The 27,100-nt window shown below is 52.9% G+C and overlaps 1 protein-coding gene across 1 annotated transcript; it reads left to right on the forward strand.

Moving 5' to 3' along the window:
* Positions 1 to 1,293: 1,293 nt before the first annotated feature.
* F8 (coagulation factor VIII) lies at positions 1,294 to 26,533 on the forward strand. The gene is made up of 27 exons (XM_059483087.1): positions 1,294 to 1,404; positions 1,524 to 1,700; positions 5,856 to 5,980; positions 6,273 to 6,395; positions 6,818 to 7,030; positions 7,564 to 7,635; positions 8,043 to 8,153; positions 9,981 to 10,202; positions 10,469 to 10,703; positions 11,090 to 11,264; positions 12,210 to 12,303; positions 12,969 to 13,180; positions 13,488 to 13,638; positions 13,775 to 13,984; positions 15,180 to 17,514; positions 18,216 to 18,381; positions 19,162 to 19,359; positions 20,094 to 20,322; positions 20,409 to 20,591; positions 20,776 to 20,892; positions 22,109 to 22,180; positions 22,880 to 22,965; positions 23,432 to 23,587; positions 24,359 to 24,503; positions 25,350 to 25,498; positions 25,765 to 25,941; positions 26,156 to 26,533. Exons 2-27 carry the CDS (start codon positions 1,549 to 1,551, stop codon positions 26,309 to 26,311), a joined length of 6,264 nt encoding a protein of 2,087 aa, XP_059339070.1. The 5' UTR covers positions 1,294 to 1,404; positions 1,524 to 1,548; the 3' UTR covers positions 26,312 to 26,533.
* The last annotated feature ends 567 nt before the right edge of the window (positions 26,534 to 27,100 follow it).

Consider the following 27,100-nt stretch of genomic DNA (forward strand, 5'->3'; position numbering starts at 1 on the left):
GAATTCTGCAGAGTTGGAGCCCCGCTCCTGGCAGCCTGTCCCAACCCTCCCACATGCCCATCCCATGCTGCCACCCCTCAGCTGCCCTTCTTATGGTCATGCTGTCTGCCTGGCAATGTTTTCCCCATCTGCTTGTTCCTGGAAGCCTTTCCAGATGAGTCTCACAGGAGATTCCCAGATGGGATGACTAAAATAAAGTCACATCCATAGCAGGGGACACTGGTGCCTGAGGCACAGCTCAGGTCTCCCATTCCTCTCTTCCCTCCAGTATAGATCACTCCTCTGCTTCACTGCAGTAGGGCAGGATGCAGAGCACCCTGGGGCATCCCCAAATGTGACACACCAGTGGCTTTGCCCCAAAATAGTAGCTGGAAAAAGTGAGGTGAGTTGTTGCTCACAAAGAAAAGGAGCTCCAGGTTAGTCATGGAGCCAGCTGTGTGTGTACAAGGTGGAGAAAACGTTTCTTACTCACTCTTTGTCTCCCCAGGAGCAAGGTGGGTGGTGTGGGGGAATCAGTTTCTGCCCTGTGCTGAGGATTCATGTCAGAGACCCCCAAAAGCCCATTCCTCTGTGTGCCTCTCTTTCCCAGTCACCAAGAGCTGTCACACAGATGCTTCTGCACACACTGGGACTGTCACCAAAGGGGTCACTGGCCCATTGCACTCCTCCTGCCCTGTGACATGATTTATGGGACATTTCCCTACCTCACTCATCCAGGGGATGCAGGGACCATGCAGGGCGTTCCTCCTCATCTTCCTGCTCCCTGAGCCAAGGGACAACCACGTGGCAGTGTGTGTGTGCCTGAGCACACGTGTGTGTGTGTGCACTGATGAGGGGAGGGGGATTTCATGGGCTGTTAAAAACAGAGATTGAAAGTTTGTGAGTAAAATGAAATGTATTTGTCAAAACATTTCAGTGCATCTTCTCTGAGCTCTACTGCAGAACCCAGGGAGAAGAGGAGCAGCTGGTGGGAAGGGAATTCCAGGGATCATCCCAACCCACTCCCTCCCATGTGGCTTGAGGCAAGGTTGTGTGGCCACATCATCACTGTTGGGCATCCCAGAGACAGGGATAAGTCACGTGTGTACATCTGCATCCCTGGCAACCTGCTCTCCTTCTCTAGAGGTGACACAGAAGGTGAGACCAGGCAAAGACCACACCTAAATTCTGCTGCCTCTGCAACCCTCCCTTTCCTCATCTTGCTTCCAGCCAGGAGCCAGGACACGGAGCCAGCGGAACTCACCGCTGTGCTTGCCCTCCCTTTCCTTTTGTTTTTTCCTCTCCTCCTGTCACTGCCAGAGGAAGAGCAGGAGAGTCCACCAGTCACACGCTGGTCACTCTTTGCACAAACCTGCTCAAGCCATTCCCCTCCTGACATCTTTGAGAAACACTTCAGCGCTCCGAGTGAGTCTGTGGGTGCTGCCTTTCATCATCATCTCCGGTGGATTACAACAGCTGGATGAGCAGATAAAGGCTTTTCTCTTCTTTTTCTCATTCCTTCCTCTTCACTTTTCCTCCTGAAGTCAGAGCAGTTCCCAGCCAGGGGGCATGGTGCTGGTGGGAGCCCTGTGCAGCCTCCTGCTCCTGTGCCTGGTTGAGGAGGGCACCAGCAAAGTGAGAAGATACTACATAGCTGCAGTGGAAACCAGCTGGGACTACACACACAGCGACCTGCTGTCCGTGCTGCAAGCGCCTGCAGGGTAAAGCTCTTCCTTTTGCAGTCCTAGAGCCCTGCCCTGGGTGTTCTCCCACCCTGGCATGTGGCACTGTGAGCTGGGCTCCAGGCAGGCGGGACATGGGGGTAACCTGGCAGGGTGGGTGCAGGGAGCTGCTGGGAAGGGGTGGTGTGATGGGGAGTCACTGAGTGCAACCCCCGATGAGGGACAGGTGGAATGGAGAGAGAAAGATGCAAACCTGCTCTGCATCACTGTTCTGCACTGGTTTATCTTATTGCCATTTGCCTAGGAGCCTTTAAAGTCTGTGCTAGGGCCACGAGCTGATTCTCCAGCATGTGCTTGCTTTTCTGCTCTGCATCCTGGGGGTTTTGGGGAAGTGTGAGGGGAGATGGGCACTTGTGACTCCTGGGCACTGCAGGGGAAGGTTGGCTGTGACCCCTGACATAACTCTGAGCAGCAAAGGCTTTCCACTGTGTCTGCCCCTGGTAAAACCCAGCTTTAGTTATCCATATCTTTGTGTACATTACCTTGCTGGGGCTGAAATTTTTCCTCAAGGAAATGAAAGTAATTTGTAGCATTTGAGCAAAGCATGGTATTCATGCACAGGGGTAAGGAGGAGGAAGGCATGGTGGTTTTGCTGTGTACTTTGAAGTAGGAAGGAAAAATGGGAGTTGCATTGCTCAGGATGGTGCTGTCTGAAGGCACAGCTGGCTTGGACATGCACGGCTGTGAGTGTTCTGAGGTTGGCATGGAGGATGGAGCTGGATGACTACACCCCTGTGGGTCAAGGTGTGCCCATTCCCTCTGCCCTTGTTCCATATCCCCTTCCCCAGACACTGCTGAGGGAGGATCAGCCCATGAGCCCATCTCAGACCCACAGTGGCCTGAGCAGTGAGGAGCTGTGGTCAGGCACTGAGAGCCAGGCTCTAGGGATGACCCAGGTCAGGCTGACTAGCTGCTGCACTCACTGTATCCCAGTTATGTTGTTTTTTCCCCTTTTGATTACTTCATTAGGAAAATTGCATCCAGCACCCCCCTTTACCTGATCCCCCTGCCCTGCTTTCACTGATGCTGCTCTCAGATCCATTAGGCTGTGCTTGGGGTGATGACTTCCCTCACACTTAATTTAGCCCTGTGGCTTTCCATTTCAGCACTGGCTTTATGATGCACTCAGGCACTATTCCTGACCCTGGAGTGACTCAGTGACCTGACCCTGCCTGTGGATGAGTGTGACATTGGCAGGCAGTGTGAGGCCACCTGTCCTTCTCTAAACTGGGGGAAAATAACACTGGTTGCTGTCTCAGAGGGACTTACTGGTGTGCTGCAGCCTGGAGAGGCAGAGAGCTCCTGGGCAGTGCAGCTCTGGGGAAGCTGATGGGAGCCAGGGCTTGCTCCTCATGGCTGTTCTCAGTTGCATGGTGGTGCCTTTTCCCTGGCCCTGCTACAGAGGAGGGCACAGGAAAACAGCCAGGCTGGATGTCAGGGGCGTGAGGAGTGAGCCAGGAAAGTGTAGTGGGCAGGCAGAGCTACCCCTGGAGCTGGGCTGTCCCTGAGCTGTGTCAGTGCTTCCTTCTGCCCCACACCTCAGTGTGCCAGCATCTCAGGGCAGCTCCAAAGGGGCATCTCCAGCCAGGACCCCCAAACCCCCTGTATGTATCCAGGGATTTCTCTGGCATGTTTGTAGAAAGCTCTGTCAAATTAATGGGCTGTAACATGCCAGAGCTGCTCACACCTTCCCCATGATTTCAGTTTCTCTTCCTCCCAAGCACAACCCCACCACAGGGTCAGAACCAGGACCAGCACATCCTACAGTGGCTCCAGGGCTCTCAGCTCAGACACAGGGCTGGTGGACACGTAGCAGCAGCTCATGTCTCAGTGTTTTGGCAGTGCAGGATGTCTCCCAGCTCCAAGAGATGAACAGATAGAGTGGCTAACAATGCTGATCCAAAGTGCCAGAAACTTATCGGCCTGCCTCAGCTCCAGCTGCCCCTGGGGAAGGAAGTTCACGGGGACCCCAGTCACAGAGGACTGGCCAGAAGAACTCTGATCAGACATCCCTGGGCTGAACCTGCCTGCTTGTCTCCTGTGGGCTCTGCTGTGCCAGGACTGGGACCCAGCACTGAGCCCTGCTGTCACTAAGAGCCCTCCCAGCCATGCCCCTGCATGCCAGCAGAATCCCCCTGGCTCCAGAGGCTTTCTGCCTTGTTTTCTGCAGAATTAGCAGGACCAGACCATCATATCTCAGAGCTGCATTCTCAAATTTGTGCTTTCTGGGAGCTAGAGATTAAGGCACAGCTTCCTGAGAGTGGACAGCTGAGTGTCAGCAGGTCTGAGCTCAGCTACCTCCCAGTGTGGGGACAGAGTGGGGAGCAAAGCTGGGGCAGGACCCCACTGCCAGCAAGCCAGGAATAAGATATGGGTGCCTGTGGGATTATAGGAGCCTGTGGGTGCCTGTGGGGTTACAGGGACTGGGTACCTGTGGGGTTATAGGAGCCTGTGGGGTTACAGGAGCTCTGGGTCCCTGTGGGGTTACAGGAGCCTGTGGGGTTATAGGAGCCTGAGGGGTTACAGGAGCTCTGGGTCCCTGTGGGGTTACAGGGACTGGGTACCTGTGGGGTTATAGGAGCCTGAGGGGTTACAGGAGCTCTGGGTCCCTGTGGGGCTACAGGAGCTGTGTACCTGTGGGGTTATAGGATATGGGTGCCTGTGGGGTTATTATAGGAGCTAGGAGCCTGTGGGGTTACAGGAGCTGTGGGGTTACAGGAGCTATGGGTCCCTGTGGGGTTACAGGAGCTGGATGCCTATGGGGTTATTATAGGAGCTGGGTACCTGTGGGGTTATAGGAGCCTGTGGGGTTATAGGGGCTGGGTGCCTGTGGGGTTATAGGAGCCTGTGGGCTGCCTGTGGACTTATAGAGGCTGGGTACCTTTGGGGTTACAGGAGCTGGGTGCCTGTGGGGTGCCTGTGGGTTATAGGATATGGGTGCCTGTGGAGTTACAGGAGCTGTGGGTGCCTGTGGGGTTACAGGAGCCTTTGGGGTTATAGAATATGGGTGCCTGTGGGGTTATAGGAGTCTGTGGGGTTATAGGGCTGGATGCCTGTGGGGTTTTCGTGGGCTCCCATCCTGCTCTGCCCCTGAGAAGAGGGGACCCTGCTCTCTCCACAGCACCCTCCAGCTGCAGGTGGCTTCCAGCCAGTGCTGTGGGGGTGAGTGTGCACTGCCTTTCCTAAATTTGAGTCACTCTGTCTCCTTCCTCTTCCGCTTGAGGAAGAGCTGCAAAGGGAAACGCTGCTGGAATGAAGGCTTAGTCAGAGCAGGACAGCAAACCTTCCCTGCTTCTTAAGTGGGGAGAAAACACCACCTGGCTTTAGCTCCAAACAAAACAAGGCTGGAAAGGTCCGTCTGGTTACTGGAAATGGTCTTAGTCCTGAGGCTGATAAGCCAGCCTCTGAAATCCTTGAAGAAATTCATGCTTTTGTTATCCTGATAAACAGGCTGGATTCCTTCTGGAAAATGAATTTGTTAAGCTTCTTACAGATAGAAAGTGGCCAGCAGAGATAAGTGGGGTGTGAAATGCATTCAAGGCTCTTTTATCTTTCTGCTCTGAAGTGTAAATCCCATTTTGTCCAGAAAAGAAACAAATGTGGGGACATTGCTCAGACACAAAGCAAACTGCCACCACCTGCCAGCAGCCAGTCTCTTTCCTGGGGGGAGCTGGGGAGGATGTGAGTTACAGTGATGTGATCTGATTGCCACACCTGAAGGTGCTGGGGTTGGGGCTGGGGTGGCTGCAGGGCAGAGGTCGCCATGGCACTGCCAGGGCTCTGTCTCTGCTGCCAAGGAACCCTGAAACTGGACAAGGCATGAGGCAGGAGAGGGGCAGCAATGCCTGCTGCTGTGCCCTGCCCCAGCTGCATCTGGCTCTGGCCTTGTGTCTTCTTCCATCATGACTAACACCACAACACTAATCACTGCCCTGCTGGCATCTGTATGCTGAGCAAAACATTCCCAATCATACCTGGGAGCTGTCAGGAAACCCAAAGGACACAGCAGGGTGAGCCATCCCTGGGGATTGCAAGCAAGCTGTGGCAAGGGAAGGAAGGGGATGGATGTTGAATGTTGCCCATGCATGGATGGGTCTGTGCAATCAGCTTTCCTTGGCTTCCTTCCTCCTGCAGCATTTTGGGGCATGCAGGCCCACGTCCCCCCGCAGCTGGTGTCCCTCCCCAGTACAGGAAAGCTGTTTTTGTGGAGTACCCTGATGGCTCATTCACACAGCCCAAGCTGAAGCCAGCCTGGATGGGTAAGAAGCACCTGCAGGGTGGGGAGCTCCAGCAATCCTTGACAGCCATCAAACTCATCCTGGGCTGGGTGCTGGCTGCTCTTCAGCCAGGAGCAGGAGAGCAGCTGGGTGGATCTGGGTATGGCAGAGCTCCTGGGGGTGCTCCTGCTGGAGCTGATGCAGCTGATGCTGCCCTGCTGCACGAGGGACAAACACTGACTGTGCTTGTGGAAAGTCAGGGCCCTTTGGGGCTGCTGGCAGGGTGTGAGCTGCCTGATTCCAGCTGCCTGACCTTATTGTCTTGTCCCTTCAGGCCTCCTGGGCCCAACCATCCGAGCAGAAGTCCATGACACAGTGGTCATCACCTTTAAGAACCTGGCCTCCCGCCCCTACAGCCTCCATGCTGTCGGGGTGTCCTACTGGAAAGCATCAGAAGGTGAGCTGGCAGCGCCAGGGGCTGCAAGTCCTTGTGTGGCACCTCCTGCCAGGTGTGCATCCCTCCCTCAGCCTGCCGTTCATGTCCCTCTGCAAGGACAGATGGCCACAGAGGTGGCCTGGCTTGGGGAGCAACGTGACCATGCCCAGCCCAGAAATGAGCTGAGCAAACAGTGAGAGCAAACCTGGATCTGGTATAGAGGCAATACACAGACTAAATTGAAGGTTGGATGCTTAGGGCAAGGCAGACTGTGCTGTCCAGCTCAGGGCAGGTGCACAGCCCAACACGTGAGTCTGGCACAGCTCTGTCACAGCCCTGAGCCCTGTCACTGCCCTGGCATGGAGAGGGGCTGTGCTCTGGCTGGGAGGAAGGTGTGCTGGGGATGAACCTTCAGTGACATCTGGCCATTCCTTTGGTTTTAGGAGCAGGGTATGAGGATGAGACCAGCCAGCCAGAGAAGGAGGGGGACAGGGTGGATCCTGGGAAGACACACACCTATGTCTGGGAAATCCAGGAGAACCAGGGCCCTACAGAAGACGACTCCGCGTGCCTGACCCACTCCTACTCCTCCAACACCAACAGTGTGAAGGACATCAACTCTGGCTTGATTGGAGCCCTGCTCGTGTGCCGACCTGGTAAGGACAGCACAAGGTGGGGACAGACCACATGCAGCCTTTAATAAAAGCAGAATAATCACAGGTGCCTTCCTGAGGGTGAGCAGGACAGTGGAGTCAGTGAGCTGTGCTCAATGAAAGTGCTGCTGGGGTTCAGAATTGAAATCCTGACAGCACAAGGTGCAAGAAGATGTGACTGGAGTAAGATTTGTCATCTCTGGCTGAGACATATCCTGGAGGTGGTTGTCCAGACCTGGAAATGACTGGGCACTGTCTGCAGGCTCCAGTGACTCACCAGGAGCAGCTTCTCCACTGAGCAAAGGTCAAAGGGGAAGCACCACAAATTGACCTCTTGATGCCTTCTGGGGGCAGCTGACTCTCAACCACGGACTTTAGGGGACTGCAAGACTGGAAGCAGGGCTGTTGCAATTTGAGACATGACAAAAGCAAACCACAGCCTGGCCTTGGTTTACCAGCTCTTGAAGAGCACAGAGGGAATTCCCTGGCTGGTGCTTGCTGACCTTTAAAGAAATCCATCTCATTGCATCTTGCAGGGACCCTGGCCAGTGATGGGAATGAGAGCCTGCAGAAAGAGTTTGTGCTGCTTTTCGCAGTGTTTGATGAAGGTAAGTGCTGGCTGAGTGGTGTCAGGCATTCAGCAGGGTCTGGGGCATCTGCTTTGCCATGTGTGTTCAATTAATGTGAGCACAGCTTCTCAAGGGTTTATGCCTGTCCAGGCCCCCTCAGCCAGTGTGCTGCTGGCGCAGTACTGCCCCTCCTTCTCTTCCCCAGGTTTAGGGAGCTTGCAGCCCCCCAGCTCTGCCATGCCATGCCCTGGCCCTGCTCCCACCACACAGGTTAAGAGGGGATTCATTCCCTGTCACGTGTAGTGACATCCCCACACCCATGCAGAGCCTTGGCCAGGTGTGCTGTGCATTCCCACAGGCACCACAAATCTGAGCTCCCTGAGAAGGTTTATTTTGCTTTGAAATGCTCCCAAGTGAAAGCTGACTGCACCCTCCTCTCTCCACAGGGAAAAGCTGGTACTCTGAGCAGGGTTCTGTCCCAGCAGCTGCTCAGCCCCAGGCTCACAACAGGACAGAGCTGCACACCATCAATGGCTACGTCAATGGCTCACTGCCTGGTGAGTCCTGCTGGGACAGGCACAGGGCTGGGGGGCTTGGGAGGTGCTGGGAGCACGGCTGGAGCCAGGTCTGTAACCCTGAGGTAGCTTGGGAAAGGATGTAGGAAAAGAGATCAACAGTTTCCAGGTGATGGATCTGTTAGGCTGTGTCCACCTCAGAGAGGGTCTTATCTTTCACTCCTTGATCTGCCTTTCCCATTACAGCAGGGCAGGAGCTGTTTGCTGCTGTCTGTGCTGCCAAGAGCAGCTGATTTCCTTGGAGCTCTCCAGGAATAATGCGGGAAGCAGAGTTTTATCTTTTGTGGCCCTGTGGACAAGGCTGGAGGTAGCATTTAGCTGTCATTAAATCACCTTCATAGGATTTTGGGAATAGAGCCATGGAATAATTTAGGTTGGAAAAGACCCTTAAGATCATCAAGTCCAAGAGTAAACTTAACACTGCCAAGTCTACCACTGAACCATGTCACTGAGTGTCCCGTATACAAGTCCTGGGCAGCCTGTTCCAGTGTTTGACAACCCTTTCAGTGAAGAAATTTTTCCCAGTGTCTGACATCAACTTCCCTAGTGCAGCTAAAGTGACAAGGTCTTCTCTCAGACTCTCTTCTTCAGAAGAGCAAAAGAAAAGGCTGGGTTTGATCTCAGTGGACACAAAAGTTGCTGCTTTCTGGTGTTCTCCTGGGAAAAGATACAGAGCTGCCTGAGAGTGAGGAATCTCCAAGACAAACTGGGAAACACTATCAGGAGAGTCATTATCACCAGCAGCTTTGGTGAACCACATCCTAAAACCTCCCACTGGGGCCTGGCCATTCTCCAGCAAAAAAAAAGCACAAGTCCCCTAAATTCCCTGTCCTGATGGGTTCATAGAGGTCAAGAGCTGAGGAAGCCTCATGGTCAAACACCATCTCTGCACAGTGGGTTTTCCCTGGAGAAGTTATCCACCTCCACTCAGCATCCCCCTCCCTGGATGCAGGACCTGGCCTGAGAGGTGTCTGATGGAGAGCTGGAAATGGAGAGCTGAGGGCCTCAGGGTGGAACCTCCACCCAGTTTCCTCCAGGCCCTTGGGATCTGTTCCAGTCACCTCTGCACTCTGCCAAAAGCGAGTATTTGACTTTGTTTGGCTTGAGCGTCCATGAACTTGTTATTCACTTCCCTGCTAGATTACAGAGCCCTTCAGCACACGTCAGTTTCTCCCCAGGAAAGTATTTTTACAACGCAGTCAAGTTCTTTCCCATTTCCTAAGCACACTGAGCTCTTTGAGTGGCTCTGAGGAAGGAATTTTCCCTAGCACTCAAATAATCCTGGTGACTCCTCTCTGCCGTTTGTGATATTTCAGCTACTGCTGAGGATGTGCTGGAGCCCTGCTCCAAATGCAATGTTTTAGTATCAGGCTTGCCAGTGCTGTGATCAGACAAATGACTCTCCTGTCCAGTGCCCAATTTCCCTATTTACAGAGTCAAGGAGCACATCTCTCTCTTTACCACTGCATCCTGCTGTGAGCTCCTACCAGCAACCCCCCAAAGTCCCCCAGACCCTAAATCTAGTCTTGTCTCAGGGGGATGATGTGACAAGTGCCTCTGTTTTGCTCAGTTCACATTCATGGGTGATTTCTCCAGCCTGAAGCCAGCACAGGAGCAGGGGACTCTACCAGACTCTACTCTACTCTACTCTACTCTACTCTACTCTACTCTACTCTACTCTACTCTACTCTACTCTACTCTACTCTACTCTATGTCAGACTCTGAGTCTATGACACCAAGAGTGGGGACAAGGGCTGGGCACAGTGGGCACAGTGGTGACTCCTGGCTGCTGTTCTTGTCCCCTGGCAGGTCTCACACTGTGCCTCAAGAAGCAGGTCCACTGGCATGTGATCGGGCTGGGCTCTGGGCCAGAAGTCCACTCCATCTTCTTTGAAGGCCACACATTCCTGGTGAGGAGCCACCGCCTCAGCAGCCTGGAAATCTCCCCTGCCACCTATCTCACAGCCCAGACCACACCAGGAACAGCTGGCTGGTTTCAGATGTTCTGCCAGATACTGTCCCATCAGCAAGGTAACCTTATTTTCCAAGAGCTGGGGGGAAGAGCAGGTCAGGGGATGGCCTGGGCTCAGGGTTCTGTGCAGTGCTGCAGCTCCAGGCCCCTCCTGCTCCCTGGTGTTACATCCACCTGCAGCCTGGCCATACCAGATGGCAAGGGTGGATCCAGGTTGGCCCATTTGATGGGAAAAATAGTGGAGAAATTTCCAGGCAGGGCTTGGGTGGGTGCCTGCCTGTATTGGCACAGCAGTGTGACCCTTTCTTCTGGTGTCTGACCTCAGTTGGCATGGAGGCCTTTGTGAAGGTGGAGGAGTGTCCTGAGGAGCGGCTGCTGAAGACAGGGAAGCAGTTAAAGGAGCCAGAGGACCTGGATTATCCTGAGGAAGATGAGCAAACTTACCACGTGATCCAAGCACGCTCTTTTGCCAAGGACAGGCCCATGACCTGGCCTTACTACATTGCAGCTGAGGAGGTGGACTGGGACTATGCCCCTGAGAAGCCAGCATCTCTGGACAGGTGAGAGTGGGCATGTGTGCTCACGAGGCTCCTCCTCAAGGCAACCCTGCCAGCTCTTCCCCTTTTCCCAGAAATTGTTTTTCATTCTGCCCAACCTGGACAGTTTTGTTCTTTATTGACACTAACAGTTTGGCAGGACAAGAATGGTTTTGGAGAGGCCATGGGAAGGCAGCACCTGGCTTTGCTCCATTTTACCAAATGCCCTGCAGAGACATTTCTTCATGGCATTTGTCTCTCTGTCACCAAGGCCTCTGGAATCAGTCCCTTCTGAGCAGACAACAACTCCTGGTGACCTTCTCAGCCACCTGCCAGGTCATTGGATGATGGAAGGTCCTGCTCTGTTTCTGACATGTGGCCATTTGCTCTCTCTCTGCCTTTGCCTGCAGCAACGTGGCAAGCCTGTACCTGGAGCCTGGCCCACAGAGGGTGGGCTCAAGGTATAAGAAGGTGGTGTTTGTGGAGTATGAGGATGCAACCTTCAGGAAGCGCAAGGCGTCCAGCCAGCAGGACAAGGGAATTCTGGGGCCTGTCATCAAGGGGGAGGTGGGAGATCAGCTTAAGGTAAGAGAAACACAGTTTACCACTGTAAGGGGAAATTTCAGATGATGCTGTTCCTACTAATAGCTCTTTGCTTGTGGCAGAGGACTGACTTTAGTCATTCAGGTGCTCTCTCCTGTTTGGCAATGCTCAAAGTTCACTGGAAAGGCAGGTGGTACTGGCAGCTTAAGGTAAATACTGTCAGTAAGATGCACAGGATATGGCCCAGTCCCTCTGATTTGACTTCTTTGCAGGTGTCTTAGGAACTGTGTGAGTTCATACACGACCCATGACATCCAGCACCTTCCTCTGAGGCAGAAGTGTCCTCTTATCCTCTGCTCTTCTCCATCTGTTTGCTGTTACCTCACAGCACTGGGGACTGTCACTTTTGTCTCCCAAAGTGCCTCTCCTGACCACTTGACTTGTTGCAGCTGGGAGGAATGGGATGGTTTCCAGCAGCTTCACATTTCTGCTCCCTCCCTGGGGTTCCCTGTGCAGTTGTGGGCATGTGACAGAGCTATTTAGAGAAATAAAGGAAGGGCTGCATGCAGTGAAGTGGGGAGCACTCTAAAGCTCTTGATTGCTGTGCATACTTAATGTTCTGGTCCTCTGGGGCCTGGATTGATGGCCCTCTTCTGACTCATGTGTAAAGTAAGACTAAGGACAGCAACTTTCTCTTAAATAAATCTGATATTTTCATGCCCTCCTTACAACAGACACCTCCCAGAACAATGGACAGTATAGGCTCATCACAGAGAAATTGTGGTTTCTTGTATTCTTTGTGATCTCAGACATGTCTGGGTCCCTCCTGTTGATCACGGGCAGGTTGCTAACCCCTGGGCAGTGCTGTCCAGTGTCTCCCTCTCTGCAAGGACACTGAGAGCAGCTTCAAGGTCTTACAGTGATCAGAAAACACCAAACACCAGAAAACAGTGAAAAAACCATTCCTGCTGCCTGTCCTCATTTCAGATCGTGTTCAGGAATCTAGCCAGCCGACCCTACAACATCTACCCTCACGGCCTCACCAGCGTCAGGCCCTACTATCCCATGAGACGCTCACCAGGTAAGGCACGCCATGGGAACTGGGGATATCACCTGGCCACTGCCATTTTTCTGGGCCAGGAGAGTTTCCTGAAGCTGGTTGTCCATTCATTCAAGCACCTGAGCTCTACAATTCCAGGGATTATGGTGATTCTGGGTTCATGTTCCCATTGGTGCTGTGTAACTCTGTCTTTAAGGAGGGCTTTAATGATGACTGGGAGAAGGGGCATTTCCAACCAGGGAGCTGGGACCACGTTAATTGGTCCATCCTGGAGGCCTCCACTTTCTGACAATGCAGGGACCATCCTGCTGATCCTGCCTGTGTTTGCAGTTTATTTACAGCCCCCATTCCCTGGCTCCCTCTGACCTGCATTTGTGGGGTGTTCACTGTGATTTAGACTCTCCCTCTTGCAGCTTTGTGGTTTTTGCTCTGGGCTTGTTTTTCCCTCCAGGTTTCATTCCCAGAACTGCTTTCACCCTTTGTTATTGGTTATCCACCAAGCTCCCAGGACCATGACTTGTGCAGGGCCATCCCACATCCCACCAGGATCCTGGGATGGGTATGAGTGTTTCCCTCTGCACCTCGTGTGGTCAGGAAACCTTTCTGAGCTCTTTTACAAGGTGGGATCACCCCTTGCAGGAGCAGCCCAGACATAACTGGTCTGCTCTTGGGTTGTGTGTTGCCAGAGAAGGACGTGAAGGATATTGCCATTGCCCCTGGGAAGTCCTTCACCTACAGCTGGAGTCTCACCACTGAGGATGGCCCAACGGAGGCAGATCCTCGCTGCCTCACCCGTTTCTACTACAGCTCCATCAACCCCGTCAGGGACACTGCCTCAGGCCTCATTGGGCCCCTCCTCATCTGCTCCAAGAAGTCCATGGATCAGAGGGGGAATCAGGTGGGTCTTTCCTTTGTTGCCTCAACTTCTAGGCTGAAAGGCTGGAATAACTGTGGTGGGTGAAATATTTAAGTAAACCCAAATTTGTCTGTTCTGTTATCTTCAACAGTCAGTTGTTGAAGAAACCAGGACAGTCCTACCAGCAGTCCTAATTCCTCTGCCTGCTGTCTCTTCCCAAAATCTGCACCCTAACTCCTGTGAAATAGCAGTAAACTTCTCCATCACCCAATCTGAGACCTGGCAGCTACACTGGGCCCCAGGGGTGCTCTGATCAGACCAGGAATAATTTCTTCCCTCTCTTTTCCAGATAATGTCAGACAACATGAAGTTGGTGCTGTTTTCAGTCTTTGATGAGAACCACAGCTGGTACCTGGAGGAGAACATCAAGAGGTTTTGCTCTGATGCAGCCCATGTGGACACCCAGGACCCCCAGTTTTATGCCTCCAATGTGATGCACAGTGAGTACTCAGCCCTGCAAAGCCCCCACAGACACAGGCTCATCCCTGCCCCAGGGAGTGAGCAGGGGATGCACAGCAGCTCAGCAGCCATGGAGGGAATTTGGTCTTGAAATGTTTCACCCCTGCCCTCTTCCAGCTATTAATGGCTTTGTATTTGACAACCTGAAAACAAAACTCTGCCTGAACGACGTTGTGTACTGGTATGTCCTGAGTGTTGGGGCCCAAACAAATTTCCTCTCCATCTTCTTCTCTGGAAACACCTTCAAGCACAACATGGTCTTTGAGGACGTGCTCACTCTTTTCCCGTTTTCTGGAGAAACAGTCATCATGAGCTTGGAAAAGCCAGGTTAGTGACATGGGCTATTCTGCCAACCATGGGCTTGGCAGAGGTCAGGGAGCACTTCCAGCCAGTTCTCTGATTGGTGCCCAATTCCCTTTGACAGCTCTGAGAGCAAAGGGATCCACAGCCTGCTAGAACAGCAAAGTGAAAGGCAGTGATTGAACCTTTCAAAGCTTAAATCAAAGAAATTGAATTATGGTATTTTACTTAATTAGTAGGGTGTGTTAAGGTCACACATGCTGCCAAACCAGTAGCTGGCTGCAGTAACATGAGCCTGGTGGACATTTGCAATCTTGGCTCCAAGCGTGGAGGTCAAGGGGAGTGGCAGTGCTGTCCCTGCTGTGGGTGCAGCTGCTGGCCATGCCATTTATCTCCACACTTCTGCAAGGACAGAAACCACAGCCACAGAGAAGTCAGAGAAAAGATTTGCTTCAGAGTTCAGATACATTTCCCCCCACTCAGCACTTTTCTCTTAGAGCTGTCAAACCATTTCCTCCTCCCAGAGGAGACACAGGATTTACCATGTGGTTGCAACACGGATATGAAGGTCATGAGCACTGCAGCCCGAGCCAAGCTGTCAGGGTTTGCAGACACCCCAGGAAGCTTTCTACAGCCCAGCCAAGCCTCACATCCGTTTGAGCTCGGATTCCTGTGCTTCCTCAGAAGCAGAGCAGCAGCTCAGCCGGCAGCAGGTGGCAGCTCTCTCCAGCAGCAGAGCCCAGAAATCACACATCTCACCCTCCCTGCTGGGAGCAAACACACTGCCTGGGCATGTGAGAGAGATGCAGCCTTCCATTTCCTTCTCCTTCAGTGGGAGAGCTGTGCTGACTGTCTTTGGGAGAGAGGGGTGTTTGACAGCACCAGGATGTCTTTGGGGTGGGTTATGGTGGCTGCTGCTGCTGGGGGCTCCGTGGGTTCTCACTGCATTAACTGCTCTCACCAAGCTGTGCTTGGGCCCTCACAGCGTGGAGCTCACTAAGCTCTGCCAGCCCTGCTGATGGTGCTTGTAAGGCTCTCATGTTGCCAGAACACCGTGGGTCTGGCTGTAAGACACTCTAGGGACTATGAGAGCATGGAATCACTACCAGAGGCTGCCTGAAAATACAGATTGCACTAGCAAGGGAGCAGCATGGGAATGGCATCTCTTCCAATTTCCCACTGAAGTGGGCTGATGGTGTCCTCTTGGCCTCTCTTGAGACAGGTGTGTGGACGCTGGGGTGCCTAAATCCTGATTTCAGGGACCGAGGGATGCATGCCAAGTTCACGGTCTCGCAGTGCCAGAATGAGCAGTACACTGATGAGGAAGATTATGGGTATTCTGATGGGGAGGAGGTGGCCTTTGAATTCCAGCCCAGGGGCTTCTCTAAAAGAAAGAAGTCATGTGTGAATGAGCAACTGAACAACATCACCTCTTCCAGAAATGAGATAGAGAAGACAAGATTGTGCCTGACAGAACATGGGGCCCTCCAGAGCAATGGCAAGATTTCTGATCCCTCTTCCAATGGCATATCAACATTTTTAGAAACATTACCAAATCCAAATGATATTTCCATGTCTCCTCTGCCAGAGACGAGCTATGACCCAGTGTCCTATGAGTCCTTCCTGGAAGATGAAGAATTGTCAAAAATCACCAGCCAGGATGAAGGGTTTGGAGCAGTCCCACGTGGAGAACACGTGGTGAGTGTCAGTGGAAGGGTCCATGGTACTGTGAGCTCAGAAGAAGATCAGCAATGGCTGCACCAAGTCACAGCAGCTCCAGGAGAGGCTCCAGAGCTGCAGGAGCCAGTAAAAGGAATGACAGTCCAGTCTGGTGGTAGGATAGAGAACCTGGAAGCAGAGCCTCAAAAGACTGCTACTCATGCAACACGCTTGTGGGACTCCTTTGCTTATGCTGCTGGCAAAGCCCCTCTTCAGGAGAACAGGAGCTCAATTCACCAGAATGATCTGGAGCACAACCTGTCACTTCAAGATGTGTCTTCACCAGGAAAAGAGGACAAGCTGCTAAAAAGGGCTGATAAAATGTCCTTTAACCTGTATGACTCAGGGGAGGCAATCAGTACAGGCCTGTCTTTAAGTATTGATCACAACTCTTCCTCCACATTGAACAATCCTTCTGCACCTCCAGATGAGACAGAAGATAATAGGACTTCTTATGCTGTGGTTCACAGTCACACCATAGAAAGCAATTATTCATCAAATGACCTAGATGCTAGGCTGGAAAAAAGCCCTCACAAAGTGGTTTCACAAGGCTTTTATGAAACTTTTGAAGAGCAAAATGTTTCTTTGTCAGACAAACCTGTACCAGGAGAAACCTTCACAGACGAGAGCAACCCCTTGCCTGTGAAAAGTGGCACAGAAAAGGCCAGTGGACTTGCCCAAGGCCTTCCAGACACCACCTTTGCAGACAGCAATGACCTTGAGCCACCCAGCTATGTAATGACAGAAGAGAGGGATGAAGTAGTTTTGAAAGAAGTGTTTCAGGATGCTAAGGAATTAGCAGAGCTGGACAGTATTGCTCTTTCTGAATCAAACATTGTGACCAATGACACCAAGCCATTCCCAAATGGCTTCTTAAAGAGCCCTGAGCAGTTTCTGAGGCACAGAGTTGCAGCCAGAAGCCCTGACTGGAGACCTAAACAAGGCAGGTCACTGGAGAGCAGAGGTTTGGGTCTTCCCAACACCAGCAGCAGGGACGGGGCTCAGCGCAGCAGACGCTCCCTGCCCTCACGGGGAGCACTGGGGACAGGACCTGCAGGGGCAGAGAGCAGCTCAGGAAGGCAGAGCACTGCTGAGGCTGCACACCTGGCCTCAAACTGGGACCCAGGCTCCCCAGGGGCTGCGGTGAACATGGGGGACTTGCACAGCCCAGCTGTGGCAGAGCTGCAGCCAGGCAGAGCTGCAGCGTGGGGGGCTCCTGGGAGAGAGCAAGCTCAGGGGAGAAGCCACATGGAGGAGGAGACAAACTCTGTGGAGCAGCTGGGTCAGTCCAGTCCTGAGCCTCAGCAGCCCAAAGCCAATGCCACAGACCATGTGCCTGGGAGAATGTCTGGGCAAAGCACAGAAGGAACATCTCTGAAATCAGCCACCAGACAGAACTGTTCACTGTCTCCAAGTCGTCCCCCTCTCAACAACAGCACCAAAAAGTCAACAGAGTATGTGCAAGACACTCCTCATGGATGTCAGGTGCTTGGCAGGGAAGATGTGCTCAGAGAAATAGGGAACAGAGAGGGCCAGGGCCTAGGAGAGCCCAAGGAGGATGGGGAAAGCAACAGCACAGCTGGGGAGAGGAGCCACATCCCAGGACACAGGGAGGAACCGGCCCTGAACAATGGGACACATTCCAGCCCCTCAGAGACTGCTGAGACAGACTATGATGAGTACAACACAGAGCAGACCATGGAGGACTTTGACATGTATGGGGAAGTGGAGCATGACCCACGCTCCTTCCAGGGGGAGATGAGGCAGTACTTCATTGCAGCAGTGGAGGTGATGTGGGAGTACGGGGACCAGAGACCTCAGCACTTCCTAAAAGCAAGGTAAGTGTGATTGTCCTGCAGGCATTCCTCCTGCACTGCATGGCATGGCACGATGTGTCACAGACATCTTTTATGAAAAATCCTTTCCGTAAGATTTTTTCCTCCTGAGAAGCTGAGAGGCCTCAAATACAAAATGTAAACAATGATTATCTGCTGCTGTGGAATGCAACAAGTAGATCTGTGATTAATGTCATAGAGTTGTTTCTAATTAATGGCCAATCACAGTCAGCTGGCTTGGACTCTCTGTCCGAGACAAAAGCTTTTGTTATCATCCCTTCTTTTCTATTCTTAGCTAACCTTCTGATGAAATCCTTTCTTCTATTCTTTTAGTATAGTTTTAATATAATATATATGATAAAATAATAAATCAAGCCTTCTGAAATATGGAGTCAGATCCTCATCTCTTCCCTCTTCCTCAGACCCCTGTGAATACTGTCACAATGGTGCATGAGATGGCATGTCCTGGCAGGCAGGATCTCAGTTCTGTACCAGTACAACCCAGCCAAGCAGCCCAGGGGAAGGATGCTCCCAGCATCTCCCCTCTCCCCAGGGGCGTTTAAACCTCCAGAAACTTTGAGCTTCCTTGCAAGGAAGGGTCAGGGATGCTCTGGCTCTGTATCCCCCTGGCCTGTGACAACCCTGCCATGGCTGTCCTCACTGTGGGACAGTGTCACCTGACTGAGCTGACTGTCACCCTGCAGGGACCCCCGGAGGAGCAGGGGGAAGCACTCCTGGCAGTACCGCAAGGTGGTTTTCCGAGAGTACCTGGACGAGTCCTTCACGCAGCCGGTGCAGCGCAGAGAGCTGGATGAGCACCTGGGCATCCTCGGGCCCTACATCAGGGCAGAAGTTCAGGATGTCATCATGGTGAGTAGAAAGTTCCCATTTCCTATAAAACCATAAATCTCCCTGTTGTTGTTGTTGGAGTTCAGCCAGAGGGAGTGCTGCTCTGCAGTGCCCATGGGTTAACCTTCAGGGCTTGGGGACAGGAGCCGCCCTGCTGGCACGTGAATGGCACCAGACTGGGACTCAGAGGGACCTCAGTGGCTGCAGGAGTGGATCAGCAGGAACTTCAGAGTGTACAGAAGCAAATCCCTGGAGCTGAGACAGACGCAACCCCTGCAACAGCATGGCCTGATCAGCTCCATGGGGAGCCTTTGGGTGAAGGGATGCAAAAAGGGTAGTGAGCTAAGCAGGGCTCAGTGCAGCTCTTTTAGGTGCTCTGTATGAGGGCAGGTTTGAGTTTCCCACACTACCACAGCTCCTTCAACACCTACCTAAGAAGAAAGTGAAAGGCTCAGGACTTGTGTCCCTGGAGAAGTTACCCAGTTTTCATGGAAATCTTCACCAGGACAGATGCAGCACCTTTGGGCTCCAGAGACAGGAGTGTAGCTGACCTTACTTCCATTGAGCAGGCAAAGGGCCTCATCCTGCTGACATGAACCCAGGACGTGCTTTCCACCAGAGACTGCAGTGCACAGCTACAGCTTGTGGTTCAGCAGGGGCTGGCCACTGCATGGAGACCAGCTGGAGGCCTGGCAACCAGGGACATCCTTCCCACCAGCTGGCTGGACCCACCACCAGGGCCCAGAGCACTGTCAGCATTGCTCCCTCACACATTGCACTGCTCTCTTCCCTCTGGTGCAGGTGACGTTCAAGAACCTGGCGTCACGGCCCTTCTCCTTCCACTCCACATTGACAGCCTATGAGGGCACAGCACAGCAGGGTGAGGTGGTGCAGCCTGGTGGCCAGCAGAAATACACCTGGAAAGTGCTGCCCCAGATGGCACCAACCACGCAGGAGTTCGACTGCAAGGCCTGGGCTTACTTCTCCAATGTGGACCTGGTAGGTGGGAGTCTCCATGGGGCATCCCAGGAAGGGGAGGAGGGCAGCACACCTGGGTCCTCCTGGGAGGTCAAGGAATTTCCTATGGGGCTGTGCTGAAAGCAGCTTGGGGCTGTGTAGATTCTCAGGTGTCTAATACAATGATGAATACATGCTGGTGCTGTTCTCTCCTCTTTCTCTTCCTCTTCTCTTCCTCTTCTCTTCTCTTCTCTTCTCTTCTCTTCTCTTCTCTTCTCTTCTCTTCTCTTCTCTTCTCTTCTCTTCTCTTCTCTTCTCTTCTCTTCTCTTCTTCTCTTCTCTTCTCATTGGGTTTTCACCCCTTTATCCAATTATTCCAGCTTATGAGACTTACAAGGAACCAGCATTCCTGCAGTTCCTTACCCCCATACCAAATCTTCCTGAATTTGGCCCCAGGACCCAACACAGTAGGGACTGTTGGACAGACAGACACCACGTCTCTTGAAAGCACATGCAAACACTTGCTGCTCAGCCTTTCTTAGCTCAGTGAACCCAACAAATGAATCCCTCCAGAGAGGGAGCCAGGCCAGGGATGCAGATGGGTTCAGAGCTTTCCTCTCTGCTGTCTCTTGCTGGTGTCAGTGCCTCCATGCCCCAGAGTGGGAGCCAGGCCAGGGATGCAGATGGGTTCAGAGCTTTCCTCTCTGCTGTCTCTTGCTGGTGTCAGTGCCTCCTCCAGCTCAGAGGCAGCCCCTCATTCCCTGGCTCCCTGGCAGGAGAAGGACCTGCACTCAGGCCTCATCGGGCCGCTGATCATCTGCAACCATGGGGTGCTGAGCTACGTTTCCAGGAGGCAGCTGGCTGTGCAGGAGTTCTCCCTGCTCTTCACCATCTTTGACGAGACCAAGAGCTGGTACTTCCCAGAGAACGTGGCCAGGAACTGCCGCCCTCCCTGCCGGCTCCAGCAGGACAGCCCTGACTTCAGGAGAAACCATTCCTTCCATGGTGAGGCTCCCTGCCCTTTCCATCCCACAGTATCAGGATGGGAATGCCCCAGAGCCTTGAGCCCCTCTGACTGCTGCCTTTCCCAGCCATCAATGGCTATGTGAGTGACACCCTGCCTGGGCTGGTGATGGCCCAGCAGCAACGGGTCCGATGGCACCTCCTGAACATGGGCAGCACTGAGGACATCCACTCTGTTCACTTCCACGGGCAGCTCTTCAACGTCAGGACTGGCCAGGAGTATCGCATGGGAGTCTACAACCTTTATCCTGGTGAGAGGCAGCACTGTGCACCCCCTCTGCCATGGCTTGTGCCCTCAGGAAGTTTCTGTGGGGGAATACCACAGATGGGGAGTGGATCTGGACTGTTCTGTCCCTGTGCTTGCACAGCACTTGGCACAGTGTGTCCCATTACAGGCAGTAACTCCGCTCTGCTCTGCTCTCCATTCCTGGCCAGGTGTCTTTGGGACGGTGGAGATGTGGCCCTCACATGCTGGCATCTGGAGGGTGGAGTGCAAAGTGGGAGAGCACCAAGAATCTGGAATGAGTGCCCTCTTCCTTGTGTATGACCTGAGTGAGTGATTTTCTTGTGAGCACACACACAGCCACAACCAGTGTGTATTTGAGCTTCCTCCCCCACATCTCCCAGCATTTCTCGTGGGGTTACCCAGGTGGGACCTTCTGTGTTTTCACTCTGAAGAAAAGTCACTACTTCAGCCCTCACCAGCCTGCACAGCCCAGCAGAGAGCAGGGTCAGGGACACAGCTGGGAGGGTGAAGGCTGGGAGGCAGCTTCATTGGCCTGCAAATATTTACTGCAAGAGTTCTCATTCTCCAAATCTGAGAGTCCCTGGACCTTCCATAAAATGCACTTACCAAGGAAGTGCATGCACGGGCTGGTACCTGCCTGTGCTGTCAGTAAGATACAGTGCCCAGCAGCCTAGCCATATATCAGGAGGTAAACTGAGGCACAGAGCAATGACAGGAGGCAGTGAGTGATGCTGCCTGACTGCATGTTGATCTGATAGAAATAGCTCCAAGAGCAACTGCAAAATCCACAGTAAACCTCTGATTCCACCCCAGAACAACATGTTTCTAACTCACCACAAGTAAGGACTGGGGAAGTGGTGTGGGAGAGTAGTATTTTATCACACTGTGACAGTCCCTCTCCTGTTTAGAAAAGAATATTAAATGTCAGTCAGAAAATGTTGCCATAAGTTAAAAATCCGCTTAAGATTTCAAATTTGCATTTTCCCCAGGAGCATTTGACATGCAGTGGAGATGCCAAGGTGTGACAAGTCACTAATAGTAATGGTTATTATAAGAGACTAACATCCCTGTGCTCAGAGACCAGAAGAGACACAGAGAGAGACAGGGGTGTCAGGTAGACTTTCCTTTAGCAATGTGATGTTTGTTTTCAAAAGATGCTGCCTAGCAACAAAAAGGCCCAGGAGCAAGATGTGGGTATAAGGAAGAGACACTTGTCAGGACTGCTGGGACATCAGATCATGGGAATGAGACGTCATGGATTCAGGGAAAGGAGTTTGGCAAAAGGCTGCTGTGTCTGATGCTGGAAACTCTCTGCTCTTGACATGGGGGGTGTGAGCAAGAACTTCCAGCTATCCTAAAATCCAGGGATGGATGTGGAAGCCTCTGAAACCTATCCCCTGGTGTAAGAGAAATAGACCTGGGAGCTCCTGGAGGCTTGCAAACCTCCCTGAGCCTGAAGGCTGCTACCCAGCCCAGACTTTTGCTGTCTAACCAACTGTGCCTGGTTTCTGTTCCCTGCAGACTGCCAGAATGCCCTGGGTATGGCCTCAGGTGGCATTGCAGACTCTCAGATCACAGCTTCAGGGCAGTATGGTGAGTAGCTGGAGGGCAGAGGGGCTCAGGGCAGCTGCAGCCAGCAGAACTCACTTGTTTGCCTGCCCAAGTTCTGCTGCACTGAGTCCCTGGTAGTGCAGTCCTTCCCCCATCCGTGCCCATGCCAGCATCCCAGTCAGGACCTGGAGCCTTCCCACACAGCTGGCCCATGGTGCCAGTGCTGTGCCACACTGTGTGTCACAGACATCTTTTATGAAAAATCCTTTCCTTAGGATTTTTCCTCCTGAGAAGCTGAGAGACCTCAGGAACAAAATGTAAACAATGATTATCTGCTGCTGTGGATTGCCACAGGTGCATCTGTGATTGGCCCATGTTGGTTGTTTCTAATTAATGGCCAATCACAGTCAGCTGGTTCAGACAGAGAGTCCAAGCCACAAACCTTTGTTATCATTCCTTCTTTTTCTATCCTTAGCTAGCCTTCTGATGAAATCCTTTCTTCTATTCTTTTAGTATAGTTTTAATACAATATATATCATAAAATAATCAGCCTTCTGAAACACGGAGTCAGATCCTCGTCTCTTCCCTCACTCTCAGACCCCTGTGAACACGGTCACACCCTGTGTGTGGCTACTAAACCCCGGGGTGATGCTCAGGCCCAGTGCTGCGGGTGCACCTCTCACCACCTGGGGCAGCAGCAGGGGCCAGCAGCACCCTTGTGTCTGTGCTCTCCCCTTGCAGGGCAGTGGGCTCCTCGCCTGGCCAGGCTGCACAACAGCGGCTCCATCAACGCCTGGAGCACCGACCGCAGCAATGCCTGGATCCAGGTGAGAGGGGCCCCGTGTCTGAGGCACCTCTGGGGCATTGCAAGGCCATGCTCATGGATGGGCAGTGCCTCCCCAGCTATAAACAGCTGTTCCTGCTGTTTCCTCTTCCCTCTGAGAGGGGAGCACTAAGATCCTAATGGCAGCTGCTCTGCTCAGGCTGCTGCTGGCCTGACCCCCATATCCATCCTCAGGGCAGCAGAGCAATCACTAAATGGTCCAGCTGCAGCACTGGATTGTGCAAAAATCTCCCCAAACCCAAGGCAGAACAGCTCACCTCTCCAAACAGCTCTCCCCTGCTCACTCCCATCTGTTGGCTGACTTGTACCCTTATGAACAACTGGTTTAATTACTTTCATAACCAGTGCTCAATTATGCCAGGAGGAAGCAAGTTTTTGGGTTTTTGGGGCATTGCCTGAAGTTGGCTTGGGTTTTCCATCAGAAGTGAATCCCTGACTTTCATTCTCAGGTGGATCTTTTGCATCCCACCATTATTCACGGCATAAAAACCCAAGGGGCCAGACAAAAGTTCTCCAGCTTCTACATCTCCCAGTTTGTTGTGTTCTACAGCCTCGATGGGCGAAGGTGGAAGACCTACAAGGGGAATGCCACAAGCACACAGATGGTGAGGTCAAGAGTCTTGAGCAGAGTGCTGTCCCCAAATGGGGTGTCCTGGGGTGAGGAGGGCTGGGGAGCTCTGTCCACAAGGCAGAAACCTCCTGAGCCCCTGAGATTAGAGCAGCAACAGAGACAATTCAGTGCCAGGTGGCTGAATCACAGGTCTGCAAGGGACTTGCTGTCCCATCTGTCTGATTTTAAACTATCTGTCTGATTTAAACTATCTCTTTCCACCATCCCAGGTGGCTGTGAGATCCACCTCTCAATGTTATGTTGTGTTTTACTTAGAGCTAGGCATAAGATTCTACCTGAGTATCTTTTCTGACCTCAAAGGCAAATTTGCCTTTCTAAAAATATTGTGCAGGCACAGATGATTTGGAGAATCTACAGTCACTAGAAAAAACCCACAACATAAATATGTAAAAGCTGATCAATCCATTGGGAGAGGAGTAGCCAGAAAAGCCTCCATTGTGTGCACCATCTGTGGCTACAACTTTTCCCAGGTTCAAACATTTGAGGACTGACTTTTTTCCTTATTTTTCTCACCCTTGTTTGGCGAAAAATATAAAACCGAGTTAATTTGCACAGATCCAAAGTTTCTTCTTCTCCTTTTCTTTCTTAGTGGCCCACTCACTTTAGCCTGAGGCTCACTTAAGATCATTTCCCTGAGTTGTCATTTTTGTGTGCCAGACATGAACGTTCTTCTCCCCAGTAATCCTCGTCCTGCCTATCTCTCTTTCCACTGGTGCAACAATCCTTTTCCTCCCTTTCCCTGCAGCTGTTCTTTGGGAACGTGGATGCCAGTGGAGTGAAAGAGAACCGCTTCAAGCCCCCGGTGGTAGCTCGGTACATCCGCATCCACCCCACCCACTACAACCTGCGGGCCACGCTGCGCATGGAACTCCTGGGCTGCGACCTCAACAGTGCGTGTCCCCCTCACATCCCAGCCACCAGGGCTGCCCCCTGCTCTGCTCTGCCCTGCCCTGCTGGGGTGCTGAGGCCCAGCTCCACCTGTGCCAGGACCCCCAGGCAATTATGGAGGAGGAAGGAGGGAGCTGGGGATGGCACTGAGGTGTTGAGGGAACAAAGCTGGAAAGTCTCATTGTGGTCTTAGAGATAAAAATACCAGAGGAAGAGCCAGCTCTCACCAGCTTTTTTACTGAAGCAAAGGAAACTTCCAGCAGCAGCTAAGCTGATAGATGGGGAGCTGCTGCCTCAGTCTGTGGGGGCAGAAAGCAAGCAGAGACAGATGCTGTTGGCCTTTAGTCTGGTTTTGCCAGTTGAAGGTGAGATGGCTCTGATCAACAGCGCAGCCTGGGGAAATGGTGCCCTGGGATCGTGTCTTTGGCTTTGCACACCTGCTCTGCAGCAGCTCAAAGCAGCAGTGGCTGTGCTGTCAGCCCATGCTCCAAACTTGCCAGCTGGCTCTGGAGCAGCTGTGCACAAGCACACCTGATCACACAAATGCAGGGTGTCTCCCTGACAGGTATTCTTGTCCTCCCCCTGGAGACAGGTTCTCCTTATGTTTCCTTACACCAGAAATTTTTCACATTTCTCTTAGATAAAATCTCCAGGGAGAAAAGAAGGTGGGAGTAGTGAGGTCAGAGCAAGGCGGCACACATGGGCCCCAAGCAATGCAGGGACCATGGCAATGCAGAACTAATAACCAGGGCAAAGGCATGCAGGGCAGCTGGAGCAGGGAGCAGGCAGAAGGCATCTCCATGGTGGGTCAGTTCTAGCCCCTGACAAGCATTGCCTCTCTCTTCCAGGCTGCTCCATGCCCTTAGGAATGGAGAACAGAGGGATCCCTGATGAGCACATCACTGCATCCTCCCACAGTGCCAACATCTTCTCCAGATGGACACCAGCCCTGGCCCGCCTGAACCTTCAGGGCAGGACCAACGCCTGGAGGCCACAGGTAGCCTGTGTGAGGAGATGGCAGGCAGCTGGGAGCCCAGCAGGGTCCCCAGGTCACTTCCCCTAGTGTGGGAAGAGTGTGCAGCCACATGCACCATGCAAGCTGCACACTCACTGCCACACTGATTTAGCACCCAGCAGCTCCGAGCAGATGCCTGGTAGGGCAGGTGAAGCAGAGGGAAGGGCAGGGGCAGCCTGGCTTCAGCTGCAATGAGTGTGTCTTCCTCATTGCTGCTGGAGGGTTGATGGCAGTCTGTCCTTCCCCAGAGCAACAGCCCCAGAGAGTGGCTGCAGGTGGACTTTGAAGTAACTAAGAAGGTGACTGCAATCATAACCCAAGGTGCCAAAGCTCTCTTCACCCAGATGTTTGTGAAGGAGTTTGCTGTCTCCATCAGCCAGGATGGCATGCACTGGAGCCCAGTCCTGCAAAATGGCAAGGAGAAGGTAGGCAGGGCTGCTCTGTGGCCAGAGCCCATGGCCACCCCCAGGGCAGCAAGCACAGCCCTTGGCAGCAAACATGCTCACAGGATTTCTCCAAGAGCAGTGAGCCAGGCTGTGCTTCTTCCTTCCTTAAAGCATGCCAAGGGATGTTTGTCTGGCTTGATCCTGTCCTCACTATGTCAGCCAAGTGCATCCCTGTTTTCTCTCTCCTCTCCAGATTTTCAAGGCAAACCAAGACCACCAGAGCACAGTGAGGAACAGCCTGGAGCCGCCTCTCTTTGCCCGCTATGTGAGGATACACCCCCGCCTGTGGCACAACCACATTGCCCTGCGAGTAGAGTTCCTTGGCTGCGACACTCAGCAGGAGTACTGATGGCTGCAGGGCCAGGAAGGGGCACTGCCAGCCCAAGGACACACATCCCACCAGGCACTGAGCCCTCCCCAGGGCTGGAGCCATCCCTCCAGGGGCCTGGCTGCCCCTGCTGCTGGGGAAGGGCTGCAGAAGTGGCTGGGTCATTATCTGCCTTTTCCTGTGTCTGCCAGATGCCATATACTCAGATGTAATGATGAAGAATTAAACAGTAATTTTCCAGTATCTCTCTGCACTTTCTCCTCTGCTTTAGCCTTGGACTCCCCAGGGACCCATTCAACATTACCAGCAGCTACAAATTAATTAGCCCCAGAGCTTCTCAGCCTCGTTTGTCACAAATTCTTGCTGTCCTGGGCACAGTCCTGGAGGAGGAAGAGCAAAGATAAGGATGGGGGTGGAGGCCCAGCTCCAGGCCCCAGTGTCCATTTCACAATCGGTGGGAATGGGAGGCTGGAGGGAGGCAGCTCTTGCTCAGCCTGACTCAGCACTGGGCTTTGGCCCTGCACTTCCCTTTGTCTCCTTTCCACAGTGCTGCTGCTGCTGTGGCTGGGTGCCATCACCCCTCTTTCTGTTGCTGCCTTGAGCAAGCTATCCTTGCTCTCCACAGGAGCTCTGTGGCTCCCAGGGACCCTGGTGGATGAGCTGCCACCTTGACATGACCCCCAGCAAGGTGTGCCATGGGCCAGAGCCACCTTCCTGACACCTGTGGCTTTCCCCCTCCCTGGCACCCACCGTACACAGTGGCAGAGGTTTCCCCTCCCAGGAATGATGATGAGCAGGGTGACACTGGAT

Source organism: Ammospiza nelsoni, chromosome 15 (assembly GCF_027579445.1).
Source record: "Ammospiza nelsoni isolate bAmmNel1 chromosome 15, bAmmNel1.pri, whole genome shotgun sequence".
NCBI classification, from domain to species: Eukaryota; Metazoa; Chordata; class Aves; order Passeriformes; family Passerellidae; genus Ammospiza; species Ammospiza nelsoni.